The sequence below is a fragment of the Labrus bergylta genome, chromosome 4, assembly GCF_963930695.1.
Source record: "Labrus bergylta chromosome 4, fLabBer1.1, whole genome shotgun sequence".
Lineage (NCBI taxonomy): Eukaryota > Metazoa > Chordata > Actinopteri > Labriformes > Labridae > Labrus > Labrus bergylta.
Window position 1 is genome coordinate 33746469 of NC_089198.1, and position 18313 is coordinate 33764781.

General features: G+C 45.0%; 1 protein-coding gene across 4 annotated transcripts in view; it reads left to right on the forward strand.

Moving 5' to 3' along the window:
* The window catches only part of ctnnd2b (catenin (cadherin-associated protein), delta 2b), a 132279-nt gene that overhangs the window by 28754 nt on the left and 85212 nt on the right, over nucleotides 1-18313 (forward strand). For 3 of the 4 annotated variants that reach the window (XM_065954409.1, XM_065954410.1, XM_020647038.3), the window contains exon 2: nucleotides 6300-6436. In XM_065954409.1, coding sequence (XP_065810481.1) covers nucleotides 6305-6436 — 132 coding nt within the window. In that variant the 5' untranslated portion in view covers nucleotides 6300-6304. Of the gene's footprint in view, nucleotides 1-6299; nucleotides 6437-17146; nucleotides 17629-18313 lie in introns of those variants that run through there. The other variant, XM_065954411.1, reaches the window with a different exon arrangement.

Genomic DNA, 18313 nt, shown 5'->3' on the forward strand with positions numbered 1-18313 from the left:
ATGTTTGATTGAGTGTGTTTTTAATTTTCTGTATTGAAGAATGTGGTTCAAAGGGTAACACAAAGAAACGATAGGAACTGTTCCGCTCTGGTCTCTGGGTCCTGTTAAATACACAAGGAGACCCATACAGTGATAATTACGTGGTTAATGTTGGTTTAGAAAGGCGAGTGGTGGGCACCGGGTCTAGACGAAGAGACAGATGAGTGGTGAAGCCAAAAACAAAACACTGCAGCGACTTTTAATGAGTAGACAGGGGACTGCCCGTCAAACACACAGCAAACAATCACATCCCAGAAGGAGACACACACACACACACACACACACACACACACACACACACACACACACACACACACACACACACACACGGCACACACATACACATACACACACTCACACAACACACGCACACACACGCACATGCACACGCACACACGCACACACAGACCACATTTGTCGGTGCACGTTGGCTGACTTGCTGCTGATCTGTGATGAATTCTGTCTTCACCAACACATGCCGGTCTCAGACCTGACTGATGAGCTTACAAGGTCAAAAGATTAAACTCAATATTCCCCGTGTCGGGCATGTCAATCAAGGCACGGGGAGCTGAGTTTACATTGTGACAACAACATCAGAGATTAGCGCTTTGAAACGCAGGGGCTAAATACCCCCTGCATTACGCTGCTGAAATATAGACGTAAAAAATCCAAGATTATACTTGAGAGAAATAAAGCCTTTAGGCCTAATCTATATTCAAAGTCTTGTTTGTAGCTGGGCTCGGGGCTTCGATAACCTAGTTCTGACGGCTTTTATTGGGGAAAGCTGCTTTATACTGGTCAGTTGTGTGACGAGGGCTTGGACACGCTCGCTTGAGTTGACCTATATTTGGCTGTCTGCCCCGTCTGCACCGTGCACACCACAGATCCTACATGTTCTGCAGGATCCTCTTCTTTAAAGCTTGTACTTCCTGAATCACATGAAATACTTCAAACATTATGGACATCGATATTTTCATCAAGAGATATTATCTGAAGACAAGACAGTGCAAAAGGTGAGGAGAGAGAGAGAGAGAGAGAGAGAGAGAGAGAGAGAGACGGAGAGAGAGAGAAAGAGAGTGAGAGAGAAAGAGAGAGAGAAAGAGAGTGAGAGAGAAAGAGAGAGAGATGGAGAGAGAGAGAGAGAGAGAGAAAGAGAGAGAGAGAGACGGAGAGAGAGAGAGAGATGGAGAGAGAGAGAGAGAGACGGAGAGAGAGAGAGAGAGAGAGAGAGACGGAGAGAGAGAGAGTGAGAGAGAGAGATGGAGAGAGAGAGAGAGTGAGAGCGAGAGAGAGAGATCAGTCTGCACAGAGGATACACAACATGCAGAGTTTGGATGAATCTGTTCAAACATGATCTGTATAGCATGCTGTGTAATCAAGACCAGCATCAGTACGGTACAGATAATATAATGTGGTCAGAACAGGTCACTGTATGAGAGATAAAGAAACGTCATCGCTCGGCCCGAGGAGCGACGTAGGGCTCAATATGGCTCCAGTGGACCCTGGGTCAAAGGAAGACTCTGTTTTGAGGATTTGTAAGAATTCAAACTTCTCTGTAGCTGATTCTAATTCTGAAAGATTCTGTAAAAGAAAAGAACACAACTATAATTTCAAAAACATTGATTGAGGTCATTGATTGAGAACCTTGCTGTTGGTTGATGTAGTGTTTAAAACGCTGTTAGCGCTGTTAGCGCTGTTAGCACAGGAGTACTATTACCTGGAGGCTTCTGGTAATCTGGGAATGACCCCCCAAACACCCGTTATTGGTGCGACCTCTGTGTCTGCTGACATGAACTCGTTAATCTGGATGTAGGTAACCCCGGATGTTTTTACTTTACAGACATGGTCGATTCACATGGGATAAAAAACATAGGCAACCATCCAATCTATAACAAATGACAAATAAAGAGAATTTGTCCTGTGCAGCAAGGATAAGACATTTTTTAAAGCGACAGGAGCAGTTTAGAATTATGTCAAATAGCGGTCCACTTCCTTCTTTGAGCACGTACGGTACAGTACCCGAGTACATGACGTTTGTGTTCACACTGATCAAATGAACCAGACTTTGGGGTCTTAGGTTCTTTGATCCAGTCCTTAATGTGAAACCACCCAAAGAGAGGGATTTAAAGATATATATTTTTTGGCTTTTTGTGCCTTTAATAGAGAGACAGGACAGTGGATAGAGTTTGAAATTCTACAATTCACTTAGCAGACGCTTTTATCCAAAGTGACGTAAATCCGAGAGTAAGTACAACACAAGCAAGGATCTAGAAAAAAGGGAACAATGTCAGTAAGAGCAAACGATCAGCTTTGAGTCCGATTGGACACACAACCATCGTCATTACCATCATCATCATCAATAATATGGAGACCATCATCATTAAGTTAGTAGGTATTCGTGAAAGAGCTGGGTCTTTAGCTTTTTCTTAAAGGTGCAGAGGGACTCTACAGATTGAATGGAGTTTGGAAGTTCATTCCACCACCAGGGGGCGACAGAGGAGAAGAGTCTAGTCAGCGTCTTAGGACCCTGTTGTGAAGGTTGGATCAGACGCCTTTCATTGGCAGAGCGTAGTGGGGGGGAGGGAGTGTAGACCTGGATGAGAGAGTTAAAGTAAGGAGGAGCCGTTTTAGTCGCTGTTTTGTAAGCGAGCAGCAGAGTTTTAAATTTGATGCGAGCAGTAACTGGGAGCCAGTGTAAGGAGATGAACAGCGGAGTGACATGTGCTCTTTTAGGAGGGTTGAAGACCAGTCGTGCTGCTGCATTTTGTATCATCTGCAGAGGCTTGAAATCAGAGAGAGAGAGTGGGGATTGACATGCAGGAAAGGAGCCACAGGTCGGATTAGAACATGGGCCGCCCACTTGGAGGAACATACAGTACCCTCTATACATGGGGTGGACGCACTAACCACTACGCCACCGACGCCCCAGCAAAGAGTTGGATTTGAGATTGTATTCTTTAGAGTCTGTGTGATACTGAGAGTGACGACAGGGTGAAGAGGGAAAGGGAGGAGAAGGTAACGGAGACACAGAGGAGGGATGTAAGTATGCTGTAAATCTGTAGATATGAGAGGAAGGTGGAGACAGAGGATGTGAGACAAACAGGAGATTCAGCTGAGAGAGAAGGAGAAGAAGATTTCCTTTAATAATCCAAGGAGGGGAAATTACTTTTACTCTCTGTTATTGAGAAATGCTGCACACGCGCTCATGAAGTGAATGGGCATCTCTCCAGCTACCAGACCAATTTCCAGACATGGTTCGCACCGGGACTTGAACCTGCGACCCTCCAGTTCCCTACAGGCTGAGCTTCTGCCAAAAAAAGGAGGATGGCTTGAAAAAAAGTGAATTATGAAGCAGTCTCAATAGGCCAGATAATCAGCCGAGTGTGCACGCTCAGGTCAGGGAGGGGTGAGGTGGGGATGCTGGGAGGGGCTCAGGTGCACCGCGGTGATGCGGGTTGAAATCCGAGCCACTACGTTTTCGGGTCATCCTCCTTCTGTCAGCACCATGTGCTGCCTAACAAAGCAGAAATGTGCAGAACGATGGGGAGACACTGAAATAGGTCAAGTGTGGAGAAGGGGGGGGGGGGGGGGGGGGGGAGAAAGTTTCCAGGCATAAAGGAGGAGAAAGGATTGGATGAAGGAGGAGAAAAAGATGTAGTCTAAGTAGAAAGGTGGGCGGTCATGAAAAATTAAGTGAGAAAGGTAAAGCGAGGAGGAACACTCTCTAAAATGGAAGACAAGTAAAGCCAGGTCAGCCATATTAGCAGCCTTCAGTGACCGCAGATTGTTGCCTAGCAGCATGCAAGAATGTTTCCTCCTCTCCCTCCTACTACTCTTCTCCTTCTGCTTGTCTCCTATCTCTCTCCTCCTCGCTCCATCTCTACTCTCCTTTCCACAAGGATCTGTCCACTCTGCTTCCCCTCTTTAAACCAGACCAGTGCTGCCTAATGTGTGTGTGTGTGTGTGTGTGTGTGTGTGTGTGTGTGTGTGTGTGTGTGGGTGGGTTGGTGGGTTCGGGTGTGTGTGTGTGTGTGTGTGTGTGTGTGTGTGTGTGTGTGTGTGTGTGTGTGTGTGTGTGTGTGTGTGTGTGTGTGTGTGTGTGTGTGTGTGTGTGGGGCAGATTCCTCCTGACAAGCCTTTCATCAGTGAGTAAAGCTGGCTGATGCAGCTGTTACACCAGCTCTGGGCTGCATCAGGATTACACTGCACATGTGAAGCCCGTGTCCTCCAACGCCGGGTCCAAAACAGGACGACACATGGCTTCAAGCATGCAGAGAGAGTGTGTGTGTGTGTGTGTGTGTGTGTGTGTGTGTGTGTGTGTGTGTGTTCGCTCCTTTGATGTAAGGTACAGGGTCATTTTCTTGAATCAAGCTGCTCCAGTGTCTCTAAAGGAGCGTTACTGTAACTCCACTCACAGTAACTACTGTATCTACATTTACAGAAACTTAATTTAGCCGACAACCACATGACACTTTGTGTATTGACGTTTATTCTACGTGCGAGGCTCACAGAAGCATACTGGACTAAATGATATCACACAGAGTAAGGCAGGCAGCCTTAAGCCTGACTCTGTAGGACCAGTTAACCCCTAACCTAGTCCCTCTCTATAGGTGATGAATTCAACATGAAGGTGCGACCTGCCTTACCTGGATGTGGGTGACTCTCCTGTCTGTTAGGGGGGGTGCGTGTTGATGACTCAGAGACAGCGGCTGTGATCTCCTCGGCCTGTGCTCTCTCGTTGGATGTTGATGTTTGTAAGGTTGTGCATCATCTCTAGTTCATCTGTCTGCAGCATCTCACTTCCTAGTGTCTTCCTCGTGGCCCCCACCTCCCCCCTCAGGTGTGACATCAGTACTGCTGCTCCACCCACTAACCACACCCACTGCTGAAGACACTGAAGTGAATCCTCCTCTTGAATTATCACGATGACAAACAGGGCAGCTGTTGTATAAATGTTTGTCTTGGTTATTTTTTTAAAAGCGATTAAGATGCTCATTATTAACACTCATTAGAAATATCACTTCTTATTTCATTTATAAATTTACCCTTCAGTTCAGAAACAGAGACTGGAGCAGACATGCAACAGGAGGGAACTTCATTCGTATCTAACTGCATGAGTGGGATTCACTCCCCAGACATTCAACACCAGAGAACAATCAAACTTTAAATGTGTGTTAAAGCTGCACCTGCTGACAGAACACCTCAGGTACACTTTGAGATCTGACTGAGAAGAATCTGGAATCTGAGCGGAGGTCTAATGGATCTGAAGGTTGACATGTTTGTAGAGAGGGTCAGTGTGTGTGTGTGTGTGTGTGGTCACAGTAAATGCGTGTGTGTGTGTGTGTGTGTGTGTGTGTGTGTGTGTGTGTGTGTTTGTGTGTGCGTGTGGGTGTGGGTGTTTGTGTTTGTGTGTGTGTTTGTGTGTGTGTGTTTATGTGTATATATGTGTGTGTTTATGTTTGTGTGTATGTGTATGTGTGTGTGTGTGCTTGTGTGTGTGTGTGTGTTTATGTTTATGTGTGTGTGTGTGTATATGTTTGTGTGTGTGTGTGTGTGTATATGTTTGTGTGTGTGTGTGTGTATATGTTTGTGTGTGTGTGTGTGTGTATATGTTTGTGTGTGTGTTTGTGTGTGTGTGTGTTTGTGTGTGTGTGTGTTTATGTTTATGTGTGTGTGTGTGTGTATATGTTTATGTGTGTGTGTGTGTGTGTTTATGTTTATGTGTGTGTGTGTGTGTGTGTGTGTGTGTGTGTGTGTGACTATGCATGTCATATTAACTGTAAGCGTTTGAGTTCATATTTATAATCACACTGTGTTCAAACTACTGACAGTCTATTATCGACTGTACATGAACAAATTTAATTTCTTTACATGAGTCCTGGTCTCAAGTCTTTGAGGGTGAGTCCAAGTCAAGCTTTTAGGGCGCACTCACACTATGCTAAGTTGTCCTGTACCGTTCTTAAGTACGATCAAACTGGAGTCCCCATCACGGCCTTAAGTGTGTTAGAGAAAGGTTGCAGAATGTGATCAGAATAAATGACGGGCGTTTTAATGCACTGCACAAACACTGGCTATTACTCAACATTTAGTATAAAACATTTATAAAACTCACATTGTGCTGCAGCCCTGTGTCAGTGTCGTCCTTATCGAAGAGTCTCAGATTAAAAGAGAGCAGGTGTGACATCACTCAGACTTAACCGCAAGTCAAAGCTTTTTTTCATAACGATGACAAAAGTATTGCATGTTTCTTTGTTTTGCAGGAGGTATGCCAGTGCCTGAGGTGGCGTCTGACACTGCCAGCGCTGCCGCCATGTTGAGCCCCGTCCTCAACGCCTCCAACGGAGACGGTTCCGAGTCCGAAACCACCTCCGCCATCCTCGCCTCCGTCAAGGAACAGGTCAGTGCTGTCTGAAGGTGTAGGCTTGTCAGAATGGATGAAATGTGAATAATTCCCGCTCAGGGTGACAATAATAAAATTATGGAATCATCTGAGCTAATGTGTCACAAACATGTCGCCACATTTTCATCTGTTATCTGGAAGCCCGAGGCCGCAGCAGCTCCGAGTAATTTTGTGCTCATAATGTGGGCGGCGTCCTCTTGCTTCATCTTCGTCAGAGTCGGAGCAGATATGTTGGCGGTACTTTGCATGATGAAAGGAACAAGACAAAACTCATACCTTCAATTAGTGTTTGAGCTCGGAGCGTTTTAATCACGGTTTGATCGTTCATGGCTCTCGCTGTCTTTCATTTTTGACTCAACTCGTTGTCTTAAATACTGTTTGGTCTTATGAAGATTGTTCCCACATTTACACGTCTGTCTGTCTCTAATTGGAGATGTTTAGACACGTGCATTAAGCAGACATATTTATGAATCTAAACAGATATCTTAAAGCAGTATAAGCACATTGTTTGGAAGCATACTGTCTGTTGGCTGTTACCAGTTTGTAATAACTGACCAATCAGGATCATTTGGCTCTATATTTAAGTCTGTGTGGGGAGCAAAGAGAATCATTTAAAGACGACTCATTTGTCTTTTTAGAAGAAGTTACCTTTTCATAGAGATTAGCAGAATATGTTATCTTTGAGCAACAGATCCATGTTGCTTTGTTAAATATTTGAACTGTAAAGAAAGCTCATAATCACTTATTTCATTGTGATAAGTAACTTTCAACTTTTAAGGTGACATAGCCTCCTCCTCTGGTTAAACTGGTTTAAATAAGTCTCAGAGCTCCCCAAAACGTGTGTGTGAAGTGTCTTGTTCTAAATCCACTCTGATCCTGTATTTGATCATGTCTATAAACCCCTCTATTTCAGCCCTGCTCAGAACAGGCTGTTTCTGTGTCTGTACCTTTAAATATTTAAATGAGCTGTGTCTGACCACGCCCCCTCTCTGGAAGGGCTTGGGTGTACTCTGTCTTTCTCGCTCCATGTCCTATTGTTTACGGTGAGAAGGCAGACTCAGAGGGCAGAACAAGCACCTAGCTGTGGGAGTGTCACCCACCTGGGGGAGGGGTTACTGCCCTTTGTGATGTCATGAAGGGAAAATCTCCAAACGGCCTGTTTGAGCACACATTTTCTGAAAAGTGGAGCAGGCAGAAGATGGACTTTTCTCATCATTGGGGGGTTTGTAGACAGACTAGCACAGGGAACAGGAACAGTGCTCTAGGAACTACACTGTGCCAGACCCCCCCGGCCTGTTCGATGGCCACGTCTGGCCCATGTATTTGAAACACAAGAACATCAGGAAACAATCTCTTCTTCATCTTCTTTTGGACTTAAAGGCTTTATATGTGATTTTTCACACTTAAATGTAGAAATCAAGTATAACCTCTGAAAATAACTCTTTGAGTCAAGACTGTCTACAATGGGTGTAACACCCGAGTCCTATCTTCACTTTGTTTACATCGGTGGGACGGCCGACCGGGCTCATCCCCTCCTGTATAAAAGTTGTTTAATTGAGGGACTAGAGAAAAGAAGAATAACATACTGTACTCACTGCTTAACTGTGTTTCTAGATCACGCTCATTTCAGGTAAATTTACATGCAGTGTGAAGATACGAGCATAATAAAGATCACTAGCATTAGCATGCTAACACAACAATGCAGCGCAAGTTGTTTTGGTTTCATGCTGGTGCTCAAGGGCGACATCTGCTGGATCAAAAAATTGCATATAAAGTCTTAAATGGTGGGTGGTATACTAGTTAAGATAGCTGCCACTTAGGGTTTTTGGTGGGAATAAACGACCCTACAAGTTACTAAAGGGGACTTTTGAAGACCGTTGATGCGGTCAACATTTTTGAGATGCAGTCGCAACCTAATTTCAGTCAACCCAAAAACAGGCAAAGAGCTAGAACTGAGGCAGGTCTTAAGCCTCCTAACAAACAGCTACACCGGGCCAACATGTCAATCAGCTCCGGCACGCCCCCTTATGAATAAAAAAACTCTTATCCTTGATAAAACAGTGTTTGATGTAAAAACATGCTTTTTAGAATGGGTGTGTATGTGACTTCCTGTGCTTCTGCAGCCAGCCTCTAGTGGACACTCTGGCAACTGCAGGATTTTTCACTTCTGCATTGTCTTTATTTTCCACATGCAAGGTAGCTGCTTGCTACCGACCCAATGGCCTCAGAGTATCTTACTAAATATTCAAGTCAAGTCATTGCAGATCTTTGTGTTCATTGTATGTGGTCATGTTGTTTATTATTTATTGTGGACTTTTAAATCTGCTATCCTAAATATCGCTTTACGATGCGGCAGCAGCAGTCCATCTTTTCGGTTCAATCAGTTGACGGTTCCTTTGTAATCATTTTCTTACTGTATTTTTTTATCTTAAATAAGAACACCATACATACTGCATGAGCCACAACAGACAATACCAAGCCGTCTTTTAAATTTGTATAGGCACAGAAATATATTTAACACCACTCTGGAGCTTCGCCCCAGAAAAGAAACAAAGGTTTCATTTTGTTGCTGAAAGAAAACATCCTACAATCTGAAGGATTTATCCTCAAATAGCTGCAGATCACTGTTTGCACACTGATAAAGCTGTTTGGAGACTCTTGATATTTTTATGAACTGACTTGATTGTCAAATGTTACCCGGCGATGAGCAAAAGACAGCTAATCAATACTCTGAGCGGCTTTCACTTTATCCTTCATTCAATCTGACAATATGTCAGATTTCTCAAAGAGGCACATTTCACATTGGTATGAAACTCTTTCAGAGCAGACACTTCACACTGCGCTCCCCCATAGCAGATGTGTCCACAGCAGAGATGATGAATGACACGCAGACAAAAGCTGACAGATGTGATAAATACAACGTCCAGTGGCTAATCAATCTCATGTGGGCCGAAGGAAACGGGGGAAAACAGCAGCAGGGATCTCCTGGTGTGAGTCAGCAGAGGCCAAAGAGTCTGATTGGCAGCATGTACAGACGTGTGTGTGGCTGCACACCGCATGTGAGCACGCCTGTGTATGGCTGTGTGTGTGAAGCCTTTTGGTAGTCCCTCATGCCCGACCTTGTCTTTATGAAGCTAAATGAACAGGAAGCTGTGTGCAGGCTGCTCCTTTCATACAGCCTGCTTACAAACACTGGCAGCAGCCCAAACATATTGAAAAATGACACAATGTGCAAAACAAGTATGAGAGGAAGTGACAAATGACTGGCTTAAAAAATAATAATAACTTCACTGTGGTGCAGGGGCGTGAAATATAACGTCTGCAGACAGAGGAAGAAAAAGAGCTAGAGGAGACTATCCGTCTGTTTCTTTAAACAGCTTCCATTCTTCTTTCTTTTTACACATTTCTCCAGGATGCCATTACTGAACCGTGCAGACCATCTGTGTGTGTGCACTCAACCTGTGTGTGTGTGTGTGTGCACTCGACCTGTGTGTGTGTGTGTGTGTGTGTGTGTGTGTGTGTGTGTGTGTGTGTGTGTGTGTGTGTGTGTGTGTGTGTGTGTGTGTGTGTGTGTGCACTCGACCTGTGTGTGTGTGTGTGTGTGTGTGTGTGTGTGTGTGTGTGTGCACACACTTGACCTGTGTGTGTGTGTGTGTGTGTGTGTGTGTGTGTGTGTGTGTGTGTGTGTGTGTGTGTGTGTGTGTGTGTGTGTGTGTGTACCAGCCAACATGCCCCACTTAGACTAGACACGGACTTTCAGAACTTTGCAGTAGCTCACGGTGAGTTTTCAGTCTAAAACATGCAGAATCCATTATTCTTCTACTCTCTGCATTTTCACCGGATACCTTTGGCGTCTGAGTCTCAGAGTACATTTCCTCACGTCCTGTAGTACTCAAGGACACACACAGTGTCCACGGTGTCGGCTGTGCCTCCCCACCCACACATGCACAAAAACACACCGAGCTCATCTTGGATTTAGGGGCAACATTCAAAGCACTGCTGCTTTCTACTACGCAGCTTAAAAGAGTGCTTCACTTATTTAGCAATGCACTCGCTTTACATGGCCGAGGCAGGTTTTAAAAAAGGATTAAAATTAATGCACCCATACTAGAGTTATCATGCCTTCCTTTCTTATCAAAAACCAAGCAGCTACCTCGCATGTTAAAAATAAAGACGATGCAGATGTGAAAAATCCTGCAGTTCCTCGAGTGTCTACTTGAGGCTTGCTGCAAAAGTCCTGGAGGTCACATACACACATTTCAGCAAAGAAAAGATGTTAACAGCCTGGTTCATAAAGAAACATTTGGTCTGAGTAGCTCAGTCTTGATCAGCACACGCTGTACGGGGTGTGTTTTTAAATCATTTCATGAATGATACGATTTATTCCTAATAAGGGGAATCTGACTGACGAGCATGCGGTGTCAGCTGTTTGTCAGGAGGCGATAACCTTTCTGCCCGTCACTAGGTTGATCAGAAGTCACTTTGAGACATCATTTCCAATATGGCGACCTGCACGGTTGGGCTTCAAAAGTCTGATTTGTGATGTCACTGAGACTACGTCCATGTTCATATACGGCCCATGCTTCAGCCACAACAGATGCTGCCTTAGATGACATCACTTGAGGCAGCCTCAGATTATAATTTCTCCTCCACAGAATGCTTCTTTAATCTTGTGTCGTAGATCTCCCCAAGACCTGCTAACAGTTTAAATACATAATGTGATCTCACACTGACATCACATCAATCTGTTTTATATTTACTGCATGCTGATTGGTGCTAATCTCATGTAAGAGTAAACTGATTCAAAGTGAAATACACTGTTAGAGTGGATTTGGGGGTCCATCTGTTCAACACTTTGGGATTCAAATATCTGGACAACTTCTGGTTGGATTAACGTTACATTTAGTGGAGAGATCAACTGCCCTCAGATGCTATGACTAATGACTTTGGGGATTCTTTTTTTATTTCATCTAGCACACCCAACAGGGGGTCCTGATTTCCCCACTTTTTTATCGTGACAGATTAGCTCCCTAACGAATGATCCATTTCAGATCAACAACTTCGTTGCTCCAGTTTTTTTTACAACGTTAACATTTTGTTTCCTGGTTTGCAACAGATTTGGGTATAAAAGATTGAATCATCTGCATAACAACAGATCCAAATATAAAAGGAAGCATTCACTCAGGTTGCTTTAACATTAATGGAGCTCAGCGTAAATTCAAGCATGCAGGAAGACTCTTTATTCTCTCACATGTTCTGTCTCTTTTCTCTCATTGAATTTAGCTACTCCCTCTCTTCCACACCCTCCATCGCCCTGCTCTGGTGATCAGCTGATTATGGGTGTCAGACATTTAAAGGTACAGACACAGAAGCAGTCGGTTCTGAGCAGGGCTGAAATAGAGGGGTTTATAGGCATGATCAAATACAGGATCAGAGTGGATTTAGAACAAGAAACTTCACACACATGTTTTGAGGAGCTCTGAGACAAATTTACTCTGATTGAAGAGGAGAAGAATATCAATCAATCAATCAATCAATCAATTTTTATTTGTATAGCGTCAACTCATAACTCATAAGATGTTACCTTTAACATGACTTTAAAAGACTTGGGAAAGAACAATAAGTTATCACATTGAATGACAGTAGAAACTGCTTTTTGTGGTAATATTTCTTACAGTAATATGTTCCGTTCATTTGCATACATTTATGAGGTCATCTATTAGCAGTGTGATTTGGGTCTATTTTACAACAAATGCAAGAAAAAGAGTGAAACTATGGTAATTGTGATTTTCTGCTCTCTGCATGCTGCCTACCTGAGGCTGGTTCTGTGTGTACTTTGGCATCATGACAGGAAAAAAAGAGTCTTTTCTCTTTATGAAAAACAAAGTCTCCGAAAAGCCAACAACAAGCTCAGGAGATGAAGCAGCGAAACACAGTTTCTTTGGCTTTCTTGTGTCATCAGTTCAAATAAAGACATTCCCATATGAAGATGGAGATAGAAACAAATGTGCGTGAGGAAAACAATCGTGGAGGTCAAATGAGTTGAGAGTATCACAACAGGCAATTCCCCCCGAAGAGCTGGTGGTCTGGAAAAAAACATTTAAAAGAGTTGATGGAGTGTGGACTGACTGTCATGTGTGCCACCCCTTTAAGAGAGTTTGTGTAGTGTCGAATGACTGTGAGGTGTGCCGCCCCTTTAAGAAATCAGCGGAATGTCGACTGACTGTCATGTGTGCTGCCCCTTTAAGAGAGTCAGGGGAGTGTCTACCAACTGTGACTGTCATGTGTGCTGCTCCTTTAAGAAATTGAAGGAAGGTCGACTGACTGTCATGTGTGCTGCCCCTTTCAGAGAGTCGGCAGAGTGTGGACTGACTTTGACATGTGCCGCCTCTTTAAGAGAGTTTGTGGAGTGTCGACTGACTGTGAGGTGTGCTGGCCCTTTAAGAGAGTTTGTGGAGTGTTGACTGAAAGTGACGTGTGCCGCCCATTTAAGAGAGTCAGGGGAGTGTCTGCCGACTGTGTAACGTGTGCCGCCCCTTTAAGAAAATCGGAGGAACGTCGACTGACTGTCATGTGTGCTGCCCCTTTAAGAGAGTTTGTGGAGTGTCGACTGACTGTGAGGTGTGCTGGCCCTTTAAGAGAGTTGGACGGTAGACTAAAAAAAAACTTGTTCAGGTGCCACCTGATCACTCAGGTCTCTCTGCATCATCAGAGGAAGTGTTCAGTTTAATGTGAGTGCTGCATTGAGAAGTTAAGGTGCTGTCAAATGATCTCCTATAACAATAATTGGAATTTAGAAAAGTATGCCTTTTCATTTTGCACACCTCATGGCTAACGGTTAGATAGCACAAGAATAAATGAATGAACCAAACCTGACATACAGTTCAAATATCCAAGGGTCAACCCACAACAGAGAGAGAGAGAGAGAGAGAGAGAGAGAGAGAGAGAGAGAGAGAGAGAGAGAGCAGGACACATTTCTGATTCAACCTTTATCCCCATCACACTGGAAACTTGACATCCTGCTGTGTTTTTACAAGCTGCAACAACGGTGCAACATGGGTAACGTCAGAGAGAGAGGAGATGTCCCTCATGAAGAAAACATGACGATGCAGAAAAGAGCCGATGATGAAAATGAGAGTGAAAACCAGCTTCAGGAGGGGAACCTGCAGGAAGACGAAAATGTGAGCCTTTCTGCAGCTTTTCAGCAGCACCATGATGAACGTGACTTCGGGTGTTCTGGGAAAGCGTCGTCTTTAATTGGCGGTGCAGCAGGAAACAGCTTCTCGCAGGTGTGACCTACAACTCTTTGAATTCAAACGGAGAGCTGAGCTTTAATTAGGCTTACAGAGAAAAATAAAGATCCAACCTTCATTTTGTGTGTAAGCCTAATTAAACGTCAGCTCTTCTCATCACCAGCTAACAGATCGTTCACTTTTCAAAACGCACATTACTCTGTTGATGATTAAAGATCTGACATACCCCCCCTCTGAGTCATGACTGTCTACAATGAGTGAGAAGCTTGCTGTGTTATTGTCAGAGCCGTGTTTACATGGACGGGGCTGCCGGCTCCTCCCCTTGTGTATAAAAGCTGTTTTAGTCAAGGACAAGAGAGAAGAAGAAGAACAGAGACCCCTAAATGTCCTTCAATCTGCCCCCCCCCCCCCCCCCCCCTTCGCTGTTATCCAGCCTGCTGAAGTTTTCTTCTCCTCTATCTCTCTTAGCGCTCCCCGTGGTCTCTATATTTCTATCACACCTCTCCACTCCGTGTTGCCGTGTTTATCTCCGCCTCTGGGATAACTTTGTCACTGACTGGATGTACCGAGTCATCTGAAACAACAGCTCCACATGGCAGTGGTCCTGGATTTAAAGCCACTGTGACATTTTCTCATTTTCTCCCCCCACCCCGACTGAAACAACTAAATGCCAGACGGACACCACGGGGCACAATTAGACCACTTTACACTGGAGAGAGAGAGCACACACACACACACACGCTGCAGCCCCCCACTGTCCTACAGTCATATATTTTACTTTACTAATTACTTTAATGGGTTTTTTCGGGGTCCGGCGTGTTGCTGTGAGCTGGTGGCTGCACATGGACCGTCTCTCTCTCTCTCTCTCTCTCTCTCTCTCTCTCTCTCTCTCTCTCTCTCTCTCTGTCTCCATTAAGAGGCTCTGAATCTTTACTAATGCAATCAGCTGACAAGCACTTGATTGTAGAAGCTTCTCATTAAGACATACTTAATTGTTGTCCTTTTCACTTAATTGCCAAACAGGCTATGATTACTCACACACATACACATGCACACACACACACACACACACACACACACACACACACACACACACACACACACACACACACATATAGCTCTCACTGCTCTTTATTTTTTAGTTTACTTATGAAGACCGTATCAGCGTTTTGCTCGTATCAGACCGTTCATTATGAATCACTGTCAGTGGTTTCTGTATAAGAATCAGAGCATCTTGTCTGAGTTGTGATTTCTCTGCAGGTTTGGATAAGAACTCTGAATCTGACGACTACAGATGCCTTGTTGTAAGAAGAAAAATGAGAATCGTTTACCACTATGGTTCAGTTTGAGATCGACGGGCGCGCCGTGCACACATGTGCACAGCTCACCTGGGGTGCAGCTGGAGCAGCTTTCAAGGTCAGAGTAATGCAGGGCACACACCAGGAGTGTTCAGATTGACTGTAAAGTTTGAATCCATATAAAACATAAGACTGATCAACACGTTTTGCATAGTGACTTCCTCTCACCATAAAGAACCTTCACAGTGAAGACACACAAGTCTTTGTCCAACAGGGGGCGCCATCATTCACATGTAATCAACGTTTACAGTAACTGTGAGGTCAGGAATATAAATGACTACTGTCGTCTTATTTCTCATTTATAACTCTTACAAACGTGTGAACGTAAAGTGTAAGATCCCAACACCTGCAGTGTTTACTTTAATACAAGGAAAACATCTCAGCGCTCCAGAGTCAAAAAGGTCTCATTGAAATATTAGAATGTGCACACACACACACACACACACACACACACACACACACACACACACACAGCAGTGGTGTCTTTCTCTCTGCAGATTGAAGTTAAGAGTTCCTCCCTGCAGGGTTCGGTCTGGTCCTGTACCCACATGCTCCGGTGATGGCCGTCTTCTCTCTCTGGGGTCAAATCTGTGCTCAGTCAGTCTGCAGCCACACTCGTATGTAAACTGAGCCGATCCTCATTTGAATAAAGAAATGAGTCCAGGCTGCAGCTTTGCATGGGCAGCATGTCTCTGATGTCTTTGATGGTTTGGTTAGACTGGGTCGTTGTTGGAGTTTGAAGTGAACGAGTCACAAAGGAGAGGGAGGACAAAGACGTTTAGACCGGCTGGAGGTGCTGTTCACCTGGAGGATCTGTTCACCTGGAGGAGGGGACGGACACCTGTGGACGAGCCATGGGTTGTGACTTACAGTGTGATTGCATCTGGGTAAGAGATGTTTTTTATAAATCTGTGGGTAGCTTCACTTAAAAACCCTCTGACCATTGAACACAGTGTTCCTGAGGGCTGTACACTGAAACATGCTAATAGGTGAGCTAACCGCTAACTAGCTACTAGTGTTGTAGTGGAGACCAAACTACCCGAGACCAGCGCGATCCGAGACCAAGACATGCCTGAGACCAGCGTGACCCGAGACCAAGACATGCCTGAGACCAGCGTGACCCGAGACCAAGACATGCCTGAGACCAGCGTGACCCGAGACCAAGACATGCCTGAGACCAGCGCGACCCGAGACCAAGACATGCTGAGACCAGAGCAATCCGAGGCTTAGACATTTAGGGATCAAGACCAAGTCAAGACCAAGACCAAGGCAGCGTGAGACCGAGAAAAGACCAATGAATTCAAGTGATTTGTTCTTTCAGAAAGACGGGGTTTCCTGCTATCACAGTAATGGCGTGTGTAAAAACAATGGTGGTCTCGACAGTCTTGATTTGAAATCCAGAGTCCGCCCAGTCTGAGACCGAGACAAGACCAGGGAAAACTGCTTTTGATTCTGAGACTGAGACCTTCAAAAAGTGGTCTCAAGAACGATCTCTAGGACTTCAACACTAGCTTAGGGACATGCTGGCAGACACCATGAGAGAGGAGACGGAGAATCATATCAGAGTCACATTGACTTTGTTAGTGCTCCGCCCCGGAAGAAAAGGGTTAGGTTCTCAGCTTATTCCTTCAAATGGAATAGTGCTGCATTACAACCAGGCCCTGTAGTGTAACATTTGGTGTTAAAGTGAAATAAAAGTGGCATGAAGACTTTTCTAATATTTTAAATCATGACCCATTGCTTGATGTCGGTCTGAGTGTTTACACACCACAGCTGTGTGCAGATTAGCTGTTTGTGGTTGAGAATGAACTCAAGCCAATTAAACTCCTCTCGTGGATTTATCCTATGTGTGTGTGTGGTGTGTGTGTGCGTGTGTGTGTGGTGTGTGTGTGTGTGTGTGTGTGTGTGTGTGTGTGTGTTGTGTGTGTGTCGGTATGTGTTGAGAGTGTGTGCCTCCATCCATCTTCTGTCCCTCCCGCCGCCCCTTCGTCTTTCACAATCCTTTGCTTTTCAGTGTTGAAGGCAGGGGGAGGAGGAGGGGGGTGAGGAGGTGTGTGGGGGGGGTGCAGATGGTCTGGTCAAAGAGAGAGAGAGAGAGAGAGAGGCAGAGAGTAAGTGGCGAGCGGCGGGCTTTTTTGGCAGGGTCAGCCAGTGGGAGGGCCCATTGTGATGCAACGTTGCATAAATAATGCCACGGGGCTTCTAAATGCTCCGTTGCCATGGGGACCTTTGTGCCTCAGTGCACCCTGTGTGTGTGTGTGTGTGTGTGTGTGTGTGTGTGTGTGTGTGTTGCATGTCCCCCGAGGAGGTAGAGAGAAAGAGGGGCTGAGTTGCAGTCAGCTCAAGTGACACTTGTAGTCTCTCTCTCTCTCTATCTCTCTCTCCCTCTCGCTCTCTCTCTCTCTCTCTCTCTCTCTCTCTCCCTCTCTCTCTCTCTCTCCTCGCTCTGTGTGAGTCGGGACAGACGAGTGTTTGGAGGAGGGAGAGGGAACATTGTTGTTTTTTGACTGGAGAGGAGAGAAGAAGAAGAGCGGGATAGTGTTAGACTGTGTCCATGTTCAGTATGGTCCATGTGAAGGTACGTGTGCTCACTGCTTCCTGTCCTCTTCTTTTTCATTCTTTTTAACACTCCATCCTGGTCTCCTCTGCAGTAACAGGTGTCCCCCTGTCAGCCCTGAAATGGAGGGAGCAGAGCTCAGAGGGGTTAGAGGGGAGAAAAGGAGGGAGCGAGGGCTTTTGTTTGCATGTTTTCAAGAAGCCTTACAACACAGATTCTCACAGCTTCCACTTCCAGTGAGTTAGCTTTCTGAGCCGCTCAGCCTCTGCGGCAGGAGGAGTGCCAAACAACAACAACAACAACAACAACAACAACAACAAAGAAGAGCTTAAAAAGTGTCTGATCGTGTCTTCATCTGCTGTGGAGATATGGCGAAGTAGGTTTGCTTCCGTCTGACACCAGCTGATGAGACTGATGAGACTGTTCTGAGAGGAGTCAGATCACAAAAATAAAAGAAAGATGCAGTTTGTCTCCAGTGAAGTCGTCTTTAGTTTTACCAAAGTGATGAGATGTCGTCTGGCTCTCCGTTTGTTTTGTACCAAGCTGCAGGTTTGTGCTTTGCATCAAAGACTCACAGCTTGTGTCTTCACATGACTCTTAAAGTGATTTCTCTTAAAACGTCTTGCAGCTGATTGGCTGCTCGCAGCAGTGAGTGATCTCAGGCCACTGGAGAGTTTTATTACTCTGCTTTTATTTCTATCCATTC